At 37.8% G+C, this 23,716-nt stretch overlaps 1 protein-coding gene across 37 annotated transcripts in view; it reads right to left on the bottom strand.

Annotated features, from left to right (window-relative positions):
• ESRRG (estrogen related receptor gamma) overlaps positions 1 to 23,716 on the bottom strand; it is a 372,308-nt gene that overhangs the window by 7,773 nt on the left and 340,819 nt on the right. For all 37 annotated transcript variants that reach the window (XM_068185666.1, XM_068185642.1, XM_068185654.1 and 34 more), the window contains one exon: positions 6,769 to 7,038. In XM_068185666.1, coding sequence (XP_068041767.1) covers positions 6,769 to 7,038 — 270 coding nt within the window. The remainder of the gene's footprint in view (positions 1 to 6,768; positions 7,039 to 23,716) is intronic.

Genomic DNA, 23,716 nt, shown 5'->3' with positions numbered 1-23,716 from the left:
AAGACAAACACAAGACTTGTTGATACAACTGCTGAGTATATGGGATTTCCCTGGCAGGAAGAAATTGTCCCTGATCAGAGCTGCCATGGGAGAGAGTGAGATCAACAAATGAGGACATGAACTCATTGAACTCTGCTTGGAGAATCTCATTCTGTCCTTGCAAATGCTTTCTTTCACCATCACAAGATGGGAAAATAGAACTGTAGCTCTTCTGATCAGTTGATTGATCAGATCATTGCACAGAAATAGGAGAAAACTGGAGTTCTTGTTCAAGAAAAACACTGCAAGGTCCAGACAGAAACTCAGATTACAATCTACCTCATTTAAAATTCAAGCTTCATCTCAAATGCAGCAAACAAACATCCAGCCACCCAGGAATCAATTAGAACACATCACAAAGGGAGACAACTAGCTAAAAATTGGAAAGCACCTGAACTAAGGACAAGGAAACCTCTCAAAACCCTGTTTTGAGGAAAGTTAAAGGCTGGTACCTATATATTTTGTATATAACATCAATCAGAGGTGGAAGAAAACCAGAGGTCTTAAGTGAAGCGTTTCTTCATGTCAGAAAATTCAGACAGCAAAAGGAAAATAGGATAGTGAATCAAGCAGCAGGGAGCATGCAGCACTGAATACACACATTAAGATGCTGGTAAACCACATCAGAGAGGTAGATACCAATAAGGACTTGAAATACAGCAACTGCTGTGATGTTTCTGATTCCATACAGCTGAGCAGTTCACAAACTCAGTCTGAAGAAATCCCTTTAGAAAGCTGTAGGATCCTGAAAGAACTGGATGGGATCAAGATTAAGAACAAAAAGCAAAATTGTTTTGCTTTACATAAGGGTGAAAAAAATCATAATTGTGTTATGTCTCAAGTAAAAGAGATTTTTTTATCTAGCTTGTACTGCTAATCCAAAAACCCCACAAAACCCACTGCAGTGTTTATTAATGGGTAAATTGTTCTCAGCACTACAGAACCCCTTCCCCTCCCCCTGAAACTAGTGCCAGATTTGCACAAGGACTCAAAGTGCTTGCCCACATTATGCTTCTGTGTATCTTTATGAGAAACACAAGCCACTGACATTTTGAAAAGCATACTGCTTAAGATAGAAGCAACCCATGGAAATGGCCAATTGCAAATCAAACCAGGTTCTTGGTTCCCTCATCCAGCAAGAATTCCTGTCCTTTTCCCATCCAGAGCTGAAATTACCCCAGACACTTTGGTCTTCCCTGTGTTGGGTAAACAAATATACTTCATTTTGACCTGCCTGTTTTTCCTGAGCAGAACTGTTTAGCTGGGATCTGCATGGTTAAGCTAAGAGACAAGCACAGAGGCAAACAGAGTTATTTTCTCTGACAAAAGAATATGGCAAAAATGGTCTGACATCTGGAATATTCTATTGGAAAGTGACACTTCAATCAGAATAGATGCTGAAAATGAAAGAGGAATAAATTAAGAATTCCTTTTCCATAGGAATTACAGACAGTGAAAACTGAAAACAAAGGCTTGTGTGATTGATTTTAGTGACTTAGTGAGGCCTTAGTCTGCATTGCTCTGGTTTGGCCTACTTTTCAGAAGAGATAAAAACATAGTAAACCAGCATTTTCTCTTTTATTCCTGAAATGGCTTACCTTCCACCAAGAGAGGCAGTGAGGGCAATAAACACATGAATATTTGCTGCAAAGCAGAACAAACAGCACACCATGAACTGGCTCAAGGCCCTACACCATAAGGCTAATAAAAGCCTGGAAAAAAGGGAACTTGAATGACAGAGCTGGGGGGGAGAGACACCAACTAAAAGAAAATTTTGAATGAAGACTTCCAAGTACTTTTTATTCACTATAAGATATAAGAAACTACCATTGAAGGCAACTAAGTTTGGCCTTATTTCTTACCCTTTGTGACTCTCACACTACTAACATGTAAATACTATTGGCTTATTCCCTAAGTGAGGAATAGGTTCAAGTTACTCAGTTACTATGAGTAGCTTCCAGAAAAAAAGAAAAAAATATATGATTAACCACCGATTAAACATTAATTAACCACTGATCAACTCAGCTGCCATTTCCTAATGCCAACATTAAGCAACTGGTAACAGAGTTATTTATTTTCTCTAAGAATTGTGGGTATCATCTATATGAGTATATGAAAATGGAATATGACAAATGAACTGTTTGCAAGCAACATGAAAACTTTGACTATGGTGGTGACTTCTTTTTCTAAAAATTTGTTTCTACGATGTACAAAACTACATAAAATAGTTAAGACGTTGCTATTTACATTTGTCAAAATAAAGACTGGTAAACACACCCTTAACACACAGCTATGAGTGTTGTTGAGTATATATATCTATATCTATGTCCAGTAAAGATAGATATGTCTTAATCATGACTTCAAAAGACTTTGAATCATGAATTCAAACACTAACAAGATGACTATATAAAACAAAATGAAAAACATTATTAGATATGAAATACAGCATGTTGTGACATGCACTGGGTGCATGATGATGTCCTGTGGAGTAAGTGATTTATGGGGCTCTACCAATTAATTTTTGTTATGATAAAATCATATAATGGTGATAGCCTAGTGCTCTGAGTATACTGTGTCTGGAAAGCTAAAAAACTTATAAGAATTTATTAACTTTTTAACAGGATGAGAAAACAGTGTAAGTTTACTAGCACCAATATTGATCTGCACTTCATTATGCCAAAATGTACAAGCTACTTTTTTGGTTCACACGCCTTCTGTACTGAAAGGGTGATTTTACATTTTTTTTTTATGACAGTTAATATCAAAGACCAGAAATGTAAGGGTGAGCAGAAGTCCTCTTCTCCTTCTTGTGATACATGCTACACAGCCAGTATTAGCATTTAAGATTAAATTTTCAACAGTGCATAAGGCTGTACCTCTAAGTGCCTAACATCCACATTTGGGTCAGGTTTTTCAAGATGCCAGCAGCCTATTAAGCAGATGCACAGAGATCAGATTTTCAAATGTGCTGATGTATTTTGACACTCCAGCTCCTTATGTTAGGTCTTAGATGGGAACGGAGCTTCTCTTATAACTCTGGTCTCATTTGTGACTCCTAAGCCCTTCTGCAACATTTGGCCTGGAGGTCCAATTTAGTGCTTACTGATTAGGCAATTTCAAAAAACTGGTCACCTGTGACTCCCTGCTTAGTATTACCCTAATCAATACATGGGAACACGTCCTAGCACAGAAGAGATGAGCAGCTCATCTTTTCCATGCCGGAGCGTTCCCGTCCGCGTGCCTGCACTTGTGTACACTTAAAGCATATTTTGTAAATATTTCACCTTCCCTTACACACGAGGAAGTAATTGGTACATGCATGTTTTGGAAACCATTCAAAGTTGATTTTCTGCGTGGGTAAACAAAGTGCTCATTGGTGCCAGATCGCCTCATCTGGGTGGTGTGAGGCAGAACGCGGCTGCCCCACGTCCCGCAGCTTCCAGGTACCTCCTGGATTTTGTGTACAGAAGGCAAGGAAAGAAGGGAGGAACTCGTGACACCGGCAGGACAAGGACAATGCCAAGGAAATTGTGACTTCTCTGAAGTGTAAAGGCTGTGTTAATTACTATCAAATCAATGCAGATGCTTAAATCTAACCTAATAAATTCCATATTTACATATTAAATGTAACTGCTGAAATCCTGCCTGTACAGACTTAACGTATGCACAACTGAAATGTCTACACATTTCAGCATTGTGCTCTTATATGTCTATTTAAACTTCTCAGAATCTAGATGCACTCGGTTTGAAATGAGTGACAATCTACAACATAGCCACATCTTGATTTCTGGAAATTTATGGAAGTTGGTGTAGCATTGCCAGCCCTGCATGGGGAACATTTGATAGTGGCTGTCAGAGAATCTCCCTGAAAAACTGCTACTCCTCCCCACCTTTTAGGGACCAAATGGCAAGATTATCTCATATCCAGCACTGCACAAATGGGCTCTGTAGACCTAAAGAAAAGTGCGTGCTTCGATGCTCATGCTACGGAGATTTTTTGGCCAAAACAAAGCTTGTGGTATTTATTCAAACAAAATACAATCAATATGAAGACAATCTACAATTTCTTTTTCCTGCCTCCAAACACCAGTAGGGAAAGTACTTTGACACTGTATCATAAATCACTAACACAGATACGGAGCTATAAAACCATCTTTGTCAACTGTTTACAGTAGAGCCAACCTGGGAATCTTTCTACACAGTGTGGATACGGCAAAAATGTCTGAAACACCCAAGATTTCTTATTATACTCTCCACAGCCATAAAAAGGCTAATATATTTTAAACTGAAAAAATAAACAGTGGAAGAAAGGAGGAATAGCAATAAAAAATATTAAAATGTGAATTGCTACTGGTTGATTTTCTAATGGCATTTTGGGTTTTTTATATAGCTACATTTTCATTAACCAAGATCCTAGCTACATGAAGATGAACTATTCTGCTTTTGTCTACTTAAAAAGACAAAAAGATTTAATCCAACTTAAATTTTATTTTAATTTTAAGAGCATTTGTAAACTGAAACACTAAGGGCCTGATATCTACTGATAGGCTGTAATTCTGCAGGTGCTATCTTACACCTACAGATTACTGTAGCTGCAGCTGGTAGAAGTTCGGTATCTGCTGCATGCACAAGCTGAAGCTGAAATGCTGAATGTCAGCATCTGAAACACTGTTGAAGGGGAAGTGGAATGGCTGGGCTACTTTTTAACTCTTCCTTGCAACAGCTTCATTTTAAGACAGCAATTTTATTTCTTTGAAGATGAGGGAAGGTAATGTTTTCACTTCAATGTGCCCCAAATTTTAGTATGCTGAACTGTATTTATCTCTGACATTATCCTGGTTGTAATTTCCAGTGAAGTTAATGAAGCTACAGATTATTTTGATACACTCTATGCACAGTGTATGACTAAACTTTTTTGGCAGCAGTTATTTTTTATTATTACTTAAACACTTTCTTTTTTTTTTGGGTGGGGGGGAAAGTAGGAGTGGTATTTAACATCCTGTCTGTCTATGCTAGCCCTCATCCTTTTTGTCAAGTAAACTGCAGAAGTATTTCTAATTCAGTCTTTGAATTACATCATTTAAATAAATACAAAAGCTCTTCTCCATTTAGACTCCTAATTGCAGATAACTTTCTTGCTCTAATCATTAAGCATGACCAATTTTGAGAAATAACCTTCCTGGAGCTGCAAAGCACCCTCAAGTGTCTATTTACAATAGTCAAAAATTATAAATAGATCTTCAATTAAGAATAATTTTGATATTTGAGAGACATTTCAGTATTTTGTTAAACCTGGAATAAGATAATATTCTAAAATTAAGAGCAGAGTTAGTGGGGTGGAGAATATTTTACAAAGATACTAATAAGCATTTTGGCTTTGCATGTTTTTGAATTATATTTCCAATTAAAAATGCAGAGTGCTAAATCACATTACAAAGATAAATAGGAAAGTACAACTTCATTGTTGAAAACAATTTCCCTCCTATCAATCTGAGGATTCATGCATCAATATTGTAGATGAACTGTTAATTACAAAATCAATTAAAAAATTATTTCTAAAAACAGTCACGCGTCCTGGCTCTCAGGGGGGCAATTTGGGCAGAAGGTCTCATCTCACTAGGACCGCGCCAAATCACAAGTCGTCATCCACAAGTAAGCAAAAGCAATCTGGTTTTTCATTTTTCAGCGCGGCTGAGCCCAGCCTGAGATTGATCGTCACATATGGCCCCAGAAAACAAACTGTCAATACCTTGAATGCTGCAGAATTTGAACAAATAGCCGTCCGCCCATTCAAGCCACTCATTGCATCCCATTTAACAGATTTTATTGACAGTTTCCTTCTTGTAATTAAAGGGAAAACTACTGGCCAGCAACCAAGATAAAGTTCAAAGATAGGGTCAAAACAAAAGCAGATGGAGGGGCACGGTGTGACTGTCAATGGAACATAGCATCAGAGCATGTTATTGACACACAGGTATCTAATGATCAGCACGTCATTAAAGAGGGATCTATCGTGAACTTTATGCAAATGCTAAAAGGGACTTAAGACCACAATAAAGCATTAAGGAGACACAAAAAGAAAAACAACAAAGCACAAACGATTTTTACTTATCTGACAGTATTCACTGGTTCAGCACTTTTAAATTCAAATGCAGAAAAAAAAATTCTGATATTTTTAACTCTTGCTGCACAGGTAATAATTTTTTGCAGAAGCACTCCCATAAATGCAAAGAATCCGTAAGATAAGGTGTGGTCCTTGTGAGCCTCAATATGGATTTCCTCCCTCCTCACATATCCTGAATTTAGTCTATCAAATTAATCAGTAGCTCCCTTTAAAGAGAAAATATATAGCATATTCTCAAACATCCTTTCTTTTGCTTTAATTGAAATGATTAGACTTGTCTGGATTATGAAATGGATTTAGGAGAACAACATCTATTTTCATTTGAAGGGATCTCTGCCTGTAAAACACTCTCCAAATAATACAGAGGAGTAGTCTCCACTCCCTGGGGAACATATTGCACAATTACTTTGAACCAGAAAGTTGGTCATAGTTTGAACTGCTTTGTTTCTTGCCTTCTAGATTTAAAGTCTGATTAGCAATTTCTTATTCTAAAATCCTGTTTTAAACCAGTTCACAGAAAATATTTTAGAAGAAAGCAAGAAAGAAAGCAAGAAAGCAAGAAAGAAAGATTAAAAATGCAGCAACCATCATGCCAGTCTGCCAACCTGAATTAGCAAGTGCTATAGCTTTGAGGGTGACAAATTCTTCTTTCTCCAGCTTCATGCTCTTGTATTTCTTTACCAGCTGCAGTATGGCATTGTTAAGGTCAAGAAGGCCTGCCAATTTGGACTGGTCTTCATCCATAATATAATCTTCAGCATATACAAGCTCATCCTCAAAAGAAAGTGACCGGTATACAACACCAAGAATCAAGATCTCCATCCAAGCACTCTGCAAAAGGCTCATCTGGTCAGCTAGAGACAAAGTGGAGAATCCTGAATAGGAAAAAAAAAATACAGGAAAAATATTAATCACATTTGGAAATCTGATCCTCTTTTTGATTTATTTTTATACATATTGTGACAAAACATGCATGCATTCTATTATTCTCCCGTCTGCTTCGCTGGGTCTCCTCCCCATCCTACTACAGGAAAGTAAAACAATTTAAAATCAAATGTTTTCTAATAATAAGAAAAGTTTTAAACAAGCAAGAATTTGCAGGCTCTTCCTGCAAAAATCATATTAATTTGTGGGGTACTGCAGTGGCAACCTGTGGTTTGTATGATATCTTTGTTGCTAAATACTTGTGCTTGGTCGTAAAAAAGCTAATGCTGTGAAACAGGGATCTGCTTACTCTATCCACCATTACCATAATCCAAGAAGGATAATTTACAAGAAAAAATAGAAAACTTAATTAAAAGGGAAGATCTGATGTTTTAATAGAATTAAGGTAAGGATGAAAAAGAAAAAATTCTTCTTGAACATTTACTTCAGAAAAAGAGAAGTAACACCCAACCTTCTCAGAAAAGACACTAATCACTTCTGACCTGGCTCCTGCCACTACTACACTTGTTGAAATAACAGGGTGGCACACTGAAGTGCCAACTGAATAGCAATCACACCATCCTTTTTGTGAGGGCAACCAAAAATTTATGAAATGCCTCTTAATGAATTTAAATTTTGCTTGGTTTCCCCCCCCCCGCCGTCTTTCCTAATAGGATCACTAAGGGCAAACATCTCTGCTGCCTTACCTTTTAGACTCTTGTTTACAGTACCTGTTAATTTATTATATCAAACTGCTAATATCCCAACCACATTAGGTGCTAGAAAACAATATGGGAGAGGAAATGATTTTCCTGGCCTGTTGGCAAAATGCAGCAGTTTGCCAGTTGGCACCATCAACCACAAGTACTTAATAAAATCATCAAAGGGGATTAGTCAAGCTCTTCTTAAAGGGTCTTAAGACATGTCTGAGGCTTTCATTTAGTTGTTTATGGAGTTGCTTACATGTCCTTTGACAGGGTTCCCGCTGTAAGAACATTCTTTTTGGCATTCAATTACACTTAAACGCATTTTTTTGTTTTTAAAGTCAAGAGTTACAGTCATGCAAGAATATATCATAAACTAGCAAATCTGCAAGGCATCTATTCCAAACAAGATTTTCTCTATAAGCACTAAGCAGCAAAACTAATACAATAAAAAAGAAAAGCCCACATCCAAACCACCAGGCATCCATAAAAAATGAAACATAAAACTGGCTGCATGTGTTCTCTCTCTCTCATTTTTCTCTCCCTCCTTATTTGTTTTCATTTTCTCTGACTTTTGAGTCTTGTGATAGAACTGTAGCTCTCTGCCTTAAAAAACAAAAAACAAAACAATAAAACCCGATCCAATGACAACAGGAAAGCCTTAAAGATGTGACAGTGGAAAATAACACATCTGTGATTAAAATAAATAAGAGGGAAATGGAGAAGAAATAATAATTTCAAAGGTTATAGGGAGGAATTCATGATTTCAATTAGCTCCAACATTTCTGTTCCTTGCCAGCTTTCAAGAACCAGTTTTTCTGCAGCAGCAGATGGACAGAGAATGTAGCCTGCAGCACCGTCCTGTGACAGCCCCATTCTCCCTCCCAGACACTGCTGTTAGTAAATAGATTTACACATTCTCCAATCTCCACACATCTTTCTGCCGAATAATTAAAAGCAGGATGATTAGTTTATTGAGTGGAAGGAGGAACTTTTTTATTGAGGTCCATCCACGATTTTATCAGGGCCAGCACTTTTACGGTTGTCATGAGGGTGCAGGCATCCAATTTTTCTTATCTGCCTGATTAATACAAACGCTGTTTCAGGACGCATTAATTAACAGATACAAATCTACGTTCTCATGGAAGGATCAATACAGAGAAGAAAAGAGGCATCAATGTGAATTTAGTGCTGATGATGGAGAAGGCACTCTATTGACATTTACGTGCATAGAAACTTTAAAGTTGCAGTGGAGCCCTTTTGTCCCTGTGATTTACAAATTAACAATTTTTCGAGTATAACAATGTTTCACACACTTCTGAGAGGTTTAATTAAGCAAAAGGCAATAAAATCTGTTTTGATTTAAAAAAAGTTTAACCTGCAATTTCTCTCTGTATTCTTTTCCCCTGGAAAATCCCCAACTTCCTTCTTTTATTCACTTATCTATTTTCATACAGGTTCATTGGCATTGGTTTATTTTTTAAAAAATAAATAATACTATGTTTCAGTAACATTTATTGTGTGGCACAGTCAAAGAAAATTACATATGCCCTGTGAGGGGGGAAAATAGGATGCTGATTTAATTTATTGTACTGCACTCTTGAAAAATCTGCATTCTGAAGCAGTGAACATACCAGTTGTTTTTATATGACACATAAAAAATCAAAAGAAATTTTTTACATTATAGAAAAACTGGCAAATATAAAGCATGGTGTTCCACTCTTCAGTAATAAATCAAATCAACATGACTATTTTGTTCCTGATCGTAGTAACTTTCCCTTGAAAGCCTGTTCAGTGAAAGCATGTTTTAACTTTTAAAGACATCCCTCATGGGAATGCAAAGCTGAATCAAGTTGTAATTAATCTGGGTTTGTTTTGTTTTTTCAGAAAATGCGAAAGCATCCAGCATGTCTCTTGTATCACATCAATGCTCTTTTAATATGTGTTCAACAAGTCACAGTTAAAATAATAGATGGCACAGGCTTATATATTTATATACAGAGATTTATTTTTAATTGTTTGGAGAAGGTTATACTTATTTCATGCCAAACTCAGAGTCTATGAGCTTTTGTTATGTGAATCCCCCAGATCAACCATGTTCTCTGACAAGGGGATATTTTGTATATTAAATTGTAACTATTTTTTAAAAAGCATCCAACTTGGACCCTTTCAGCCTTCTGGCCAGTGTTAGCCTCTCCAGTCCCATCTCCAAGCTCTGTCCAAACCACCGTGAGATGCTGCATGATGGTGTGGGTTGGAACTTTGTCATGCATTGTGTGGGTCCTTAATCCTTCAGAGTCTTGCAGGTCGCCGGTTTCAACGCAGAACTGTGTAATGACATTTTAAAATACAATGTAGTGCATCTTTCTCCCCCTTTATCATGTACCATATTGGTGACAACTTTGATCTCTCTCCATCTCCCTCCCCAAGTCAGTGCCATCTGATGTATCTCAGGCGTTTGCTGGCAGGATGACTCCGTACCTTGACCTGCAGTTAAACAGCGTGTTTATCTGCGATACAGCACACTCCAAATAAACCAGATGACAGTCTGCAATAACGTCATTTGGAAGGATTGAAAGGCTTCTCAAGAGTCAGGTACCCCTGAGGTAAGAAGCTTGAAGGAAGCATGTTTTGTGCCAACCCTCCTGCCATTTTCCACTAGACGCTCATGCTTGACAATGATGCCATGGGCACTTGTCAAGATTTTTTTTTTTTCTTTTTGCCTAGCAAACTGATGCACTTTGCAGTCAACTTACAAAAAAGGCTAAGCATTTGAAAGTGTGAAGGGCAAAAAATATCTGACGGCTAGTCTTCAAAAATACACTTTCATTTCAGAAAGCATAAATGTTTATTTCCTGAGCTGAGTGTTGACAGAAATAGGCTGCAGTGCAGGCATATGAATTTAACCCCTGGTAGGCATTCTGTACGGTGTGGTTTTTATGTGGCTGAGTGCGAGCATTGTAAATCTACGGGGTGTCTCCTAATATCAGTTAACAATATCCTTGATTTGCTGGTTACAGATTTTCTTCCTTTTTTCCCCCTTCTTTCTCCTCCTTTCAGGGACTGGTTCTTCTGCTAAAAATAGATAGTTTTTCTACAAACAGTGTATCACACTCAAATTGTAATTATGCTGTAATGACTCTCTGAGATCACTGAGTGTGGATTGAGAAAAAAGGTTGATTGAGCAACTGAACATTTGCTCTTTTTTTCATATGCTATGTTTTTTTTTTTCCTTTCACATACCAGTAAACCCAAAGCTCAAAGGAAGCAGACATAAATAGGTAAAAAGGCCTTACCGTTTTTATTATAGGAACAAGGGGCATCGAACTGACTGCACTCTGCAGTGCTCAGCACTCCAAGCCAGCTCCAAACACAGCTCACAGCCTCTTCAACAGGGCTGTTTAAACCACAGATCTTTTCAAATATCAGCACATGCCCCACTTGCTCTCTATTTCACATTGCACACAGCTCCATGCTAAGCAGGGTAAATCTTTTATATTCCTGAAGACCCTTTCCTCTACTTCATTAAGATGGACTTCATGGACAGTAACTCACTAGGGGCCAGAGTGAAGCAGCTGCAGATGGTCAAGTGCCGAAGTAAGATCTGTGCCTTGCACACAGCACTTCGAGAACTACTGGCCAAAACAAAAGAAAGACAGTGGCTGGACTTACCATTGTTTTCATCTGTAAACATTTAATGTGATGCCTCAATCAGGCTACTCAGACATAAATCCTGGAGTTTATTTCACTTTGCAGGGACTGAATTTCATTCAGTCTGATATGTGTTTAGAAATCTGAACATTTGATCAAACCAAGTATGAAATTGCTGGCAAATCTGGGAGTTGTTTGCCTTTTCTGGCAATTGCCTCCCATTTATTTTACTGGTTGTTTGTGTGATTGTTAACTTTATGCGTAAAATATTCCTCTTGCTTGCCTTGGTTTGTACTTCAAATATCTTCATTTACATTTTTTATAATCAAAGCTGCACTTGCTCATGACATGTTCACTAGTGTGTTACAGATGCAATACATTTACACAGTTGAAATATCAAGAGTAGGATTTTTAAATTATTTACACTTAATTTTGATAGATTAACTTCTTTCTAGATGTTTTATGGGCACTGATGTTTCCAGCACAGGTTTATATTTCATTTCAAAAATTATGTATAGTCATCACTGTCAAAAGAAGAAACTGATATTGTAAATACTTTAAAAAAATATTTTAGCTTGGATTACTATATTTAGAGAGTGTGTGGCCTCATGGTCAAATAATCAACAGTGAACCAAAGGCTTATCCTGGCTGCACTGAGGAGAATGTAAAGAACCTCCATTCCAAGATCAGATTTGTGTCCAGTGCACTCTCAGATGTACAGCTGTCAGTCTGCTCTCCTCTCCCTCCCTGGCACACTCTCAGCCAAGTGCTTGGATCCATCCAGCAACTGCAGCTGCCTTCCAGATATGTAAACAAAGGCCAGGGAAATTTCACCAGTGAAATTTCTGCTAGGGAAATGTAATGTTTTCTAGACATGATCATAGAATTTGCTGAAGGAAACCTTCATAGCCTGACTGCCCTTTGCTATTATTCTCTCAAAAATCCAAGAGGATGGCATAATTCATTTTTTTAGGCTACATGTAGGGCAGAATCTCACACATATACCAGAATTAAGAGATCCTTTTTATTATATTAATTAAAGAAAATATGGATTTAATTACATTTCAAATACTGTGTAGTCTAAAAATACGTATCACAACCCACAATCATTTTAGTGGTTTTGAAAATCATTAAACAGAAGGAGAGTGCTCCCACTAATCACCAAACATATTTCCCAGATTATGGATGAAATTTCATGAAAGCTGGAACAGAAACAGATACAACTCATTATGCCAGGGTGAATCCATTATTTCAGGTTTGGTTTGGGCTTTTTTTTTCATACCCCTTTGCTTATGGAGCCCCTCGTCAAAGGCTAATAATTGTACATGATGCCATACCCAGCTGAAATTCAAATCTGACTCAGAATTTTCACATTAAAGGTATCATCTCACAAAATAAAAAACACAGGTATTTGCCCAGACTTGAAATGAAAAATCAAGTTCCAGAAGCACAGACTCTAAATGACCAGAAATACAACCAAAGGCTCGATTTATGCTGTTTGCTGACTTCAGCTTCTATGCTCCTTGGAACTGAGGTGCTGCAATTAAAGGTAAGCTCAGAAATGGATTTCATCCAGTAACTTTTGCACAGTGAGAGCACCGCCTTTCCTGAGCGATCCTCTGCTGTGCAGCCTCCCCTCTCCTCCTGCCACCACAGCAGAGCACTGCAAAGGCAGCACCAGGGCTCTGTCGTGAGCGGCGCGACGAGTGGCGACTGCCATCTGTTATCTGTGCAGCCCTGGGAGAGGGCAGCTCGGGCTGCACTCACAGAGGTGCCCAGGAGTCACTCTGCCATGAATAAAAAAGGAAAAAAAAAAAAAGCGGAGTGGGGGGAAAAATACATTTGGACAGTGATGGGATGTTTCCAGCAAAGCCTGTACACTTTCCTCGTGTTTTCTTTAAGTGTGTTTGTATTCCTAACTCTTGCTGTCTGAGTTCTTATAAAATATACATATTTTTTTTATATTTTATAACATAGAAAAATGCCTGTGATAAGCACTTTTTCACTAACACCTACCAGGAGGATGGGAAATGCCACACAGCGCACTGAGAAACCCGGGGCTGTTATCACAACGCTACTTTCATCTCACTGAAACAACAGCAGAGAGATGGCATGGCAATAAAAATGCATTCACACTGCATGTCCCTCTCAATCCATTATGAACAATGGATTCTCGCTAAGCAAATATTCGCTTGTCAGAAGTATTTGCAACACTGGATTCATTCAGCAGGAGTAAGTAAGGGAAGTTCACAGCAATTTAAAAGCAACAAATTAGACATTTACAAACAGTGAAGATGCTGCTTGTCTAGCGTGACCTTTCACTCAAGCTATACAAAAAGGTGTTAATGTAATTTAAATACCAGTTAGGAATATTTCTGGTGTGTCTTTTACTCTGTGAAACCTTACATGATAACACTAAACAGGAGCAATTTGAGGCTGTCATTTCTTCCTAGGGTAAGATGCACATAGTGAGATGTAACCCACTACAGCTCAAACTGATTTCAGTACTGAAATCAGAGACACCCCTCTCTAACCACCCAAATATTTCCAGGCAGCTACTTTTAAATTTCTTATTTCTAGTTCAAGTGCAGGTTCTTGTGAGCTGCTTCTTTAGTATTACTAATGGAGAGGAACTGAAAAATATGACTGATTGAGGATGTCTCCCTGACTTCACAAAACCAGTTGCTAACACTATGCAGTGAAACAGTAAAGATAAAAAAACCTAGCGAGTTGCCCTTGCTTCAGAACAGAGTTGGTAAGACCTCCATGTATAGAGTACTTTACAATGGCATTTTTGGAAACATATTGTGGAATTATTGTACTCTTTATTACCAATAATTTAAATTTCACACCTTATTATCTCAGTATTCACCGAGAAAAAGGAAAATATAAGACAATAGAATTAAACAGATTAATACCTTATTTTCCCTTTGGGCTGATTTTACCACTGGAACTTCCACAATTTCAAACAGCTTTACAGCAAACTCACACCAATCTTACATTAAAAAGATGTAAGATGAAACACTTGTATTTCGTTTTATCACCAGGTGCTCTGAGAACAGAGAAACACCTGATAAGTGTGTTCCAGGAAACTGCCTTTTTTTTTTACCCCTTTTTTTTCCCCTCTATGTAAGACAGTTAGGACTCATGGTGCATTACCTCTCTGCAGTGAGGTTCTCAATTCTAAGACATGGACAATGAAAAAGTTTTAAAAATCAGACTAGCAGTGCAATATGGCCCAGTGAAGCTGTAAGACTCCTTCAGGTCAGCAATATGAACTCGCAGATTCCTGAGGGTGATCCTTTTAATGCACTACATATGTGATCTGATCTGCTTCTTAAAAGTTAATTCTTCCAGTTCTTTAAAATTTAACCTTCAAATATGGTTTTGCTAGACTATGGGATTTTTTTTTGGTACCCTTTTTGAAGATAGCAGAGGTGGAAGTCATGATATGGTGTGCACCTAAAATCACAGGAGAAAATGGATCAGGATTGTATTTATGGTCCAGATTTTTTCTTTCACCAAGCCTTTATAAAAAAAATCATCAATCATATTTTCAACATACAAATACTGATTTCACCCAAATTCTTCTTAAATCTGTTCTGGATATTTGTATTTGATTATGAGTACAATAAAGCCAGCTTTGCTGGTGGAAAAATAAAAACTACACTTAGTCATTAGTAAAGTGAACATAGATGATAAATAAAGAGTACAATGAATATGGCTGAATTTCTTCCAAAATCCATTCCAGAGAACAGTAATACAGTTCAGATTAAAATAGCCTGCATAGTATCTTCATATCCTGTGCATGGAATGCCTTACTTAGACCCTTCAAAGAGGTCAGCTAGAAGAAAAGAAACTAACATCACACACAATTAAACAAAAAGTATTGATCCTTTTTCCTCCTTTTAACTTTTACTCAACTAAACAAAATTAAAAAGAATAAAAGGGAAAAAGGGACAACCTTGACAGAGGAAGCTTGCTAAATTAGTAACAACAATCAGTGTTCAGGTTCTGCTTGCTTCAACCTTTGTACGTATCAGCCTCCCAACAACTGCATATAATGACTGGTTACCAAGAAATTTAGAGTTCAAACTTATTCAGCACATTAGTCTTCAAAATCAAGTTTGCTGGATTGTGAAGTATCACTTCTGGGTTTTTTTTCCACAGAAAGAAGGAATTTCTTGTGCATTTAATACATGTTGCCTTTTATTTGTAACCTCTACAGGTCTGCTTTGAGAGCGCTTTTCCTCAAAGAGTGCTGGGTCACTGCTGTTTGCCTTTTGCTCCCCTGGGGAAGCCACCAGTCATTTCCTCCCTGAGAGATGCGGCAATTCCTGCTCCCTCCACCTTTCCATCAGGCAAAGTCAGGTTTCCAGGAATTCCCCAATCATGTGAATAATATGAATCCAATACAGGAATGTATTAGCATATGGAGACAACCATGCTTACGATCCAATCAACGTATCTGTTAACCCTGTGTGTGCTGAGCTACCTAAAATCTCTTTCCATTGCCAAAGCAAAATCTTCAGGTTGAAAAATTTTGGGTAAATATCCCCTCTCACCCTGTGGCAGGAAAATAACAGCTCAGACCACTGTCCTACACATCTTCCATCCTCTTCCTGATTTTTAAAATTTTTCTGCTGGTTAGTTGATTTTCTTAATGTTCTGCAGATGCCAAAAAATTCAAATGATGTTTACAGTCTCCCTGGTTTGGGGAAGAGAGACAGATATTCTCCTACATGAATGTGAAATTTCTAGTTTACCTAGTTGAGTGTTCATGTACCATTAAGATCATCTCTGGAGGCTGTGTCTTAAGTCTGCAACAGTCCACACACAGGGAAAAAAAAAGAAAGACAGAAAAAAGAAAAGAGAAAAAAAAAAAGGAAGCTGCCTGATTCTAATACACCTAATTAGCCATCGGCAGACTCTTAATTGCATACATTAGGATGATTCCATAGTGGAGATTAATTCTAAATATACCCAAGCAGCTGGTTAAGATGCCATGGATTACAGTGTGGACTGTACTTTTCCACTTAATTAGATATCAAAATTAAGCAGCAACAAGCATTTTGACATAACGGGGATCAAGCCGCCGCTTGGCATCCCAGAGCTGCACTAAAGTGACCGCTAAACAGAGCCGCACAGATGGAGAGATATTAAATGCCGCACTGGAAAGTAATTTCAAATAATAAAATATCAATATTTACATTTTAATTACCCCTACTGAGAGCCGCTCTGTCATTTTCACTATTGCCGACGCAGCAAGGGGTAGTGGAATGACATTGCGGCTCTGACTGCAATGACTATTTTGTTTCCATTAAAGAATGACAAGTGTTTTAGAGGCAGTGACACCCAGTGTGTGAACAAGAATGACAGCAGATCAGAAAATTCCTATTAAGGGAATAAATGACTCAACAAGAGAATTTACTTTAAGCAGCTGGCTCCTCCTTGAAACACATAATCCTTTCTAAATTTCCTGCAGGAAGTTTAAGATTAGAGGCGCCTTGGAGAGACCTTAGCTTCTCATCAAATATTTACAATGATAGGACCTTACATGATGACTGGTCAATTTAAAAACAGTAACATTCAATGCTAAGAGTTACATTGAGAGTTTGCATGAATCAAAATAGTTTTGAGGGAGATGGGAAGACAGTGACAAGGAGATTCCTTCCCCTAAAGACCCAAAAGCCTTGACGGTGCATGGAGATCACTAGGGTTATTTTTGCTGTCTTCACCAGTTTTACTGCCATTGGCACAGTGAGTACTCCACATCCCACCTGGCTCACAATTTGCTGGTGTTCAGAATTGTACCCAGCAGGTGATCACAACAGGTAATGTGCACATGCACAGCTTCAGGCCTCTTGTTTCTCCCTGCCTATTCTCTACATATATATAAACACTCTTCCTTTCAGTATGTACATCAGAAATCCATGAGACACCTTTGCAGCACCTTAGGAATCTAATTACTTCTGATCAGGTCTGAGGTCAATCTCATGGAAAATATTATATTACATCTGACATGCTGCATTTACAAGATGAAAAGGAAGGAAGAAAAATAACAAAACAGTAAAGGAAAAAAATCTTCCTTGGGGATGTCTGTCAAACTGCAGAGATCTTCAAAGAATTTCAATGGCCTCAGACATGAGAAAGTGGTTAAGAGTAAATCCTTGGTCAGTACACCCAATACACAGCTAAGTGACCCTCCTCCTGAGTCACGGCATGCATTTATTTAATAATGTGCAGAGCTCAACTTCTATAAATGTGACAAATGGCTAGAACAGAATGGGGGGGAAAAAGGCATGAAGATTTTTACAGAACAAAAAAAAGGAACAACTTTATGGCAGTGACTATTGCAGGAATTTTAAATACAGCTTTGATATTAAGAATTAGCAGTTAAGTACAAAAATTTTACTCTGACATTAGCTGCTTAACTAGTTATCTTCTTTTTCTTATCTTTTTTCTTCACTTCTTTTTCTTCCCCCCCCCCCCTTTTTTTTTTTAAAGTACCCAGGAAGTACTTCTTAAGCATCCCTAATGCTTTTAGGACAAGACACTTCCCCATTTCTCAGCCACTAGCACCTTTTAATTTCTGAAAGAGCCACGGTTGAAAATCTTAATTAATTGTTCCATACTGCTTCAGGATCATTATGCAATGTAATAAAGGCCGTGTAATTATGAAATTTTACAGCCATTACCAAGGCTGATGGCTCGTATTTCATCCTCAGCTGGACCCAATGGCTTTTAGCCACTCAGCTCCCCTTTGATGAACTACAGACAGATCTATCAGGCCCAAACAATATCCAGGCAAGGCGGCTATAATAGCTACCTACAGATGAAGCCATAGATAAAGATAAACTATAAATCTACACACAAATGCAGGCACATTGCCTCAGGATGACAGAGGGGAGAGGATGAGGCACTTGGGAAAGCTGGCAGCTTGCAGAAAGGCAACCTTCCCTCTCTGTCTCTGTTATTCAGTTTGGAATTTGTTTGGTTTCTTAAAGATGCAAAACTCCTTAACACTTCCCTCACAAAACTTCATATTTTTTAAGAACGGTGAATTTTTATATGGAGGTCAAGGGGTCACTTTATCCATCTGTTAAATCTGACAAAGGAGATTTATGTGGACAAATCAAGTTATCCTCCAAAAGAAGAATTCCAGTCAACAAGTTTGCAAATCATATTTTTAAAAGTGAATCCAGGTCACTTGCTTCTGAGACTGAAAAAAACAACCATCCCTGATTTCTAAATGCATTATCATGAGCAGATGCACAGAGGTGAAGTTAGATGATAGGCTTTCACTGGAGGCAGCACCAGAGATGCAATTTCATGCAACGTTGTCCGACATCATTTTATTTTCAGTCTGAAAATGAAAATACTTCTAAAATTCAGAGCTAGTTCAAGAAACAAGGGGATTATATATGCTCTTGGTTCCTGCAACACCAGAACGTCGTTTATGTCCTAGTTATGGAGGTGACCTCCATCAATGCCCTCTTTAATTTAAGAAAGGAGGCTTTCCGAGTATGCAGTGTTAGTCCCTCCAGAGTGAGACAAGGCTGACTAAATGAACTCTAGGTGAGAAAAAGAAATGGAGAGCTGCAGCTCCTGACCAATTCTGAAAGAGTCCAGGGAAGAGTGTGAAAACATTAGCTTAGAAACTGCATCTATTAGTACCCATTCCAGTAGCCCACGGTCAGCCGTGAAGCTGATGCCATGCTCGTGGCTGAGGCTAAAAGCACTTCAGAAGGCAAGAAAAATTAAAATAAAAATATCATCAGTACTCTCTGATTTCTAATATATTAACAGAGTGGTTTGGCCCTTTCCAATGAAAACATGACAGATTTAGAGGAGGTTCAGAGAAAGTAAAGCAGTACCTAAGAAAACTCTTATGAAAAGAGATTCAGAAAGCAGGAATTGTCTTCCTCAAAATAGTTATGTACAAGAGAATGCAGTACAAATGTAAATAAATTAATGATATAAAAAGTATTTCTAAAGCTTTTATTCTGTCTCAAAACACAGACCAAGCACCACTACAGTAAAACGCAGGAAATTCAAAATGCAAGACAAAGGGAAATTCTTAATTCAGAGAGTACCTGGACTGGGGAACTTCTTGCCAAAGAATATCACTGAAGCCAAGAATTCAGAGAGGGAGCTGATGTTTACATGGACAGCCAGTTTAGCTCCAGGTATTAATACTCCATATCCAAATTAAGAGGACAAGGATATTTTTCCTCCTTATTTCACCTAAGCTCTAAGCATAAGGAATTCAAAATAGTTTTCCTGAGGCATCTGCCTACTATGGGGTTCATGTCCCCTCCCCTGAGACTGATCACTGCTGAAGGCAGGAGTCCATGACCCATAGCATTCAGTTCATAGTTTCCTAAAAACTGAAGCTTCAGAAATTGGGCTGCCTTTCTTTGAGGTGTTTGGAACCTACTCCTAAGAAGTGAGTCTCAGAACAGAAGAGCTTAGAGAGATGTGCCCCAGGGTAAGAATTTCAAAATCACAGCAACTGAGCTCTCAATGTACTGCTACTGTGGAAAGATGAAAATAATGGATATGGAAGATCCATGGTGTTATCATAGCCACAAAAGCAGGCAGGTGCATGTATTAGTGTGTGTTTGCATAAGCCTGTGTACGCACACATTTGTACTGAGCAAACCCAGGGTATTCTGAAAGCTACCAAAATGAATAAAGATCACATGCTCATTAACTTGTATTCTTTGCTTATTAAATATGTCCTTTCTTCTAATAAAAAAAAAACCAAAAAAAAACCAAAACAAAAAAAACCTGTCTTTGCTGAAGGACAAAATAATTATGTAATCACCCAGGTCAGATCAAAGAAGTATTTTCTGAAACAGGGAACAGAGTCACAAAGGGTCACTGGTCAACAAAGCTGCACCTGAAGACAGGCAAGGGAATGCATGATTCAGGTTCCTCTGGCATAATGCTGAGATGCTTGATATATGGTCTTTAAAGATCAGTATCTGCTTTTAACATGTTTTACTGAAACTGTACGTATGGTGAGTATTCACTGTACATGGTGTGAACTGATCTGCTCCTTGCAGTGCACGCTGAAGCCTCATAAACATTCTTAATGGGTAAAATAACCCAACATTTACATACTAGACTATACAAACACCACCAGCCTATAATTCCTGGACAGGACTTTAAATTGCCTTCTAATACTTTTATAATTTACCAGAATTTGGTGAAGACCTCTGTTAAAAAATGCACTAGGAAAATTGAGAAGAATGGATGTAGACAAAGAAACTGGCAGAACTTTTAACTTCTCTGCTTTCCATCAGGTGGACTCATTTAGCCAAATTAGCACCAACCTCACAGATAAGCTCTGTGGCTTTATGCCTTTTTATCGTACCCATCACTTATATCAGTAGAGTAAAAAGTAGCTACAAATGTATACAGCAGGAGAATTTTTAAGAGCAAAAACTTCAAGCAGGAAGTAAATGCAAAGATGTTATTTCTATTTCTATCTGAGGCAGTAATACCAGTTTGCTACATTGATCTAATAAAAATAATTATAATAACGTGAGAAAATGCATTAATACCACCTTATTTTTTATTTTTTTTTACAGATGAAATGCATGAAGTTTTAACCTCTGTGGTAAATGTCTAGTCTGTCAGACAATGCCTATCAATATTCCATTTTTTAAGATTATTGTAAGATTTTAATAAAGTACAGCAAGGAATTTTGTGCATGTCAGAAAGTTAATTTGCAGTTTAATGCAAACTACCTTGAAACAGAACTAGCTGAGGCATAGTTAGAGTTTATTTTTTCCAAATATGAATTACTGCAAAGGAAAAGGTAATTAGTTTTACGTATTTAGGGAAATACTTTCTTTTCATTATTGGGTTTAAAACATTTTCCTTCTTCAAATTATTTTAATTATTTTTGGGGGGTTTTTTTGGTTTTTTTTTTTTTTTGAAGAACAGCTGCATTTACCTTACATATGCATAGGAAGTGTTTTTAGGAAACCTGCCTTAGAGAACACATGAACGAGAGGTTTTCATAAGTCTCAAAAAACCCCTGAATGCAGTAAGGCCACATTCAGACATAGAAGAAGATATCAGCAATAGGACAGACCAAAACAGGAAGGGATATGGAGGCATAATTTTATGTTTCCTCTTTGACTATTCACCAAATGGGGCACAAATTTTAGCTGCTATAATGCATGCCATGCTTTACACTGATTTTCTACACTTGGTATTCCCTAGCTGAATTGTTTCTGAAGTCTGTGGTGATTTTTTTTCCACAGCAAATCAGCAGTTTTTCAAGAGGTCTCAGTGCAGCCCAGGAGTATGACATTTACTAATGTGTTGAGATTGAGGGATTCTCCTTTGTAGAAGCCAACACTAATAAGAAAGATATGGTTCAGTGTCCTGGGTATTCTTCCCAGTTTTATTAATTAGATGGAAGGCTTCTCCCTCTGGAATACTGCAAGGTATTTATTAACACTTCAGCCCACAAACTAGAGTAAATTTACAGTAGTGGAGGTAATTGTTACATACACCAGCTCTTGTTATCAACTTGGCAGGGATAAGCAAAAAAAACCCCAGAGGTTTAGATTATGATCTTTTTCATGATATTTTAATTGTGCTTCTTAATCTGCTAAATTAAAAACTATAGTACAATCTTATTCAGATCACTGGCAAAAAAGATCATATCAATTTGCAACAAAATGTATGAATGCTCCTATCTCTTTTAATTATACAAAGAATTTTATAGTCATATTCAGTATGGCCACAGAGTGACTGAGATACAAACTGTTTTGCAGTTGTGCCATCTTATCCCTCAGCACCTGCACATTTTATTTCATGTCTCCCATCTTTTAAGGCACAAACTCCCTTCCCTAGATGATCTTTAGTATCACTACCTTCCTTCTCTCCCTTCATGTTCAGCATGATGACATACTCCAGCAACCGTGTCTCAGCACAGCGATGACTGATAATGACCAGGCAAGCACTCCATAGTATCTCAGTTACTTTTGTGCTTTACAGAGAAGTGTTAGGTATGCTCAGAGATACTTCAAGTATCCACGTTTCCCTCACCGTTGCTTTCAGCCTTCCTCCTTTTTTTTGCATTCTTCTGCTATCAGACCCTCTTATTCCCTCTGGGCACCAGTATGTCAATTTATAGTGCCACCAGCAATGCCCTCTCCTTAATTGGTCCACACTAATTTACCTACACTTTTTTTTACTATGCAGTTCTCAGTGCTCTCAAAAGCTTAGAGCTGGGTTTTATTTTGCAATCTTTACCCTATTTCTCCATTCTTGCACCCACTAAGTATTTTGATGGACCCAAATACCTCAAATGTGCTCTATCATCAGGTATTTGGGCACATTCATCATTAATTTTAGAGATTACACAGAAAGCACAGTTGTGTTTTTTGAGAATGTGCCATTAGAGATGTCTAAATCAAAAATTTCACATGCCAATACTGCTGGATCATCTCCTGTTTCTTTGGCTTTCTCCTTGACCCAGACGTCAGCTTTCAAATGTCTGTTTCTTGCTGATCGTTCTTTATGGTCACCAGACATTTACTGTGGCTTCCTTTATGGATGTTAAGTGCCCTATCTGTGATCTGAGAAGGAAGGGGGTGAGAATTTTCTCATCTATTCTGTCAAAACCCCGCTTAGCTATCCTGACTGCACAGGGCACAAGTCATTTATACCTGGCACTTGCCAAATACACTCCTGTCAAAGAGCTAACTAACTTACTAACATCAGCAGTTTTCATCACTTGTATCATAGGTGATGTCAGAAGCATAGATGTAAGCATGAGGTACATTTATACAGGAAAATTATGAGGAAGAATTTGGCCTCCCAAATCTTCCACTGCCTCTCTCTGTAATTCTGCTGGAGTCACAAAGCCCTTCTCTTTCTCACAGCCTTTCTGGGTAAACTACAGATACAATATATATCAATAAATTAACAGGGCTGTTATGCTGTTTTTTTTCATTTAATGTCTGAAAACAACAACAAATATTTTAGCCAGAAAAAGGTCGACAATGTGTATTCAATACTTCTGTAAAATATGTGAAATATATGAAGAGATAAACTGGCTAAAATATTTAGAAAATGATGGTGCTCAACTTTAACACTCCCTTTTCATGCTTGTTTGGACTACTGGTCACTGTTGGCTAGTAGGCTAAGTATGAGAAAACATAAAGCCCCTTTTCTAAGTAGTTTAGGCCATTTATCCCTTTATCGCCTTCATTTACTTTTCAGAAATGTTGAATATACTTTGTAG

The sequence above is a fragment of the Anomalospiza imberbis genome, chromosome 3 (assembly GCF_031753505.1).
Source record: "Anomalospiza imberbis isolate Cuckoo-Finch-1a 21T00152 chromosome 3, ASM3175350v1, whole genome shotgun sequence".
In the NCBI taxonomy this organism is placed as follows: domain Eukaryota; kingdom Metazoa; phylum Chordata; class Aves; order Passeriformes; family Viduidae; genus Anomalospiza; species Anomalospiza imberbis.
The sequence above is the reverse complement of the archived record's forward strand: the minus strand, read 5'-3'. Positions and strand labels throughout refer to the sequence as shown.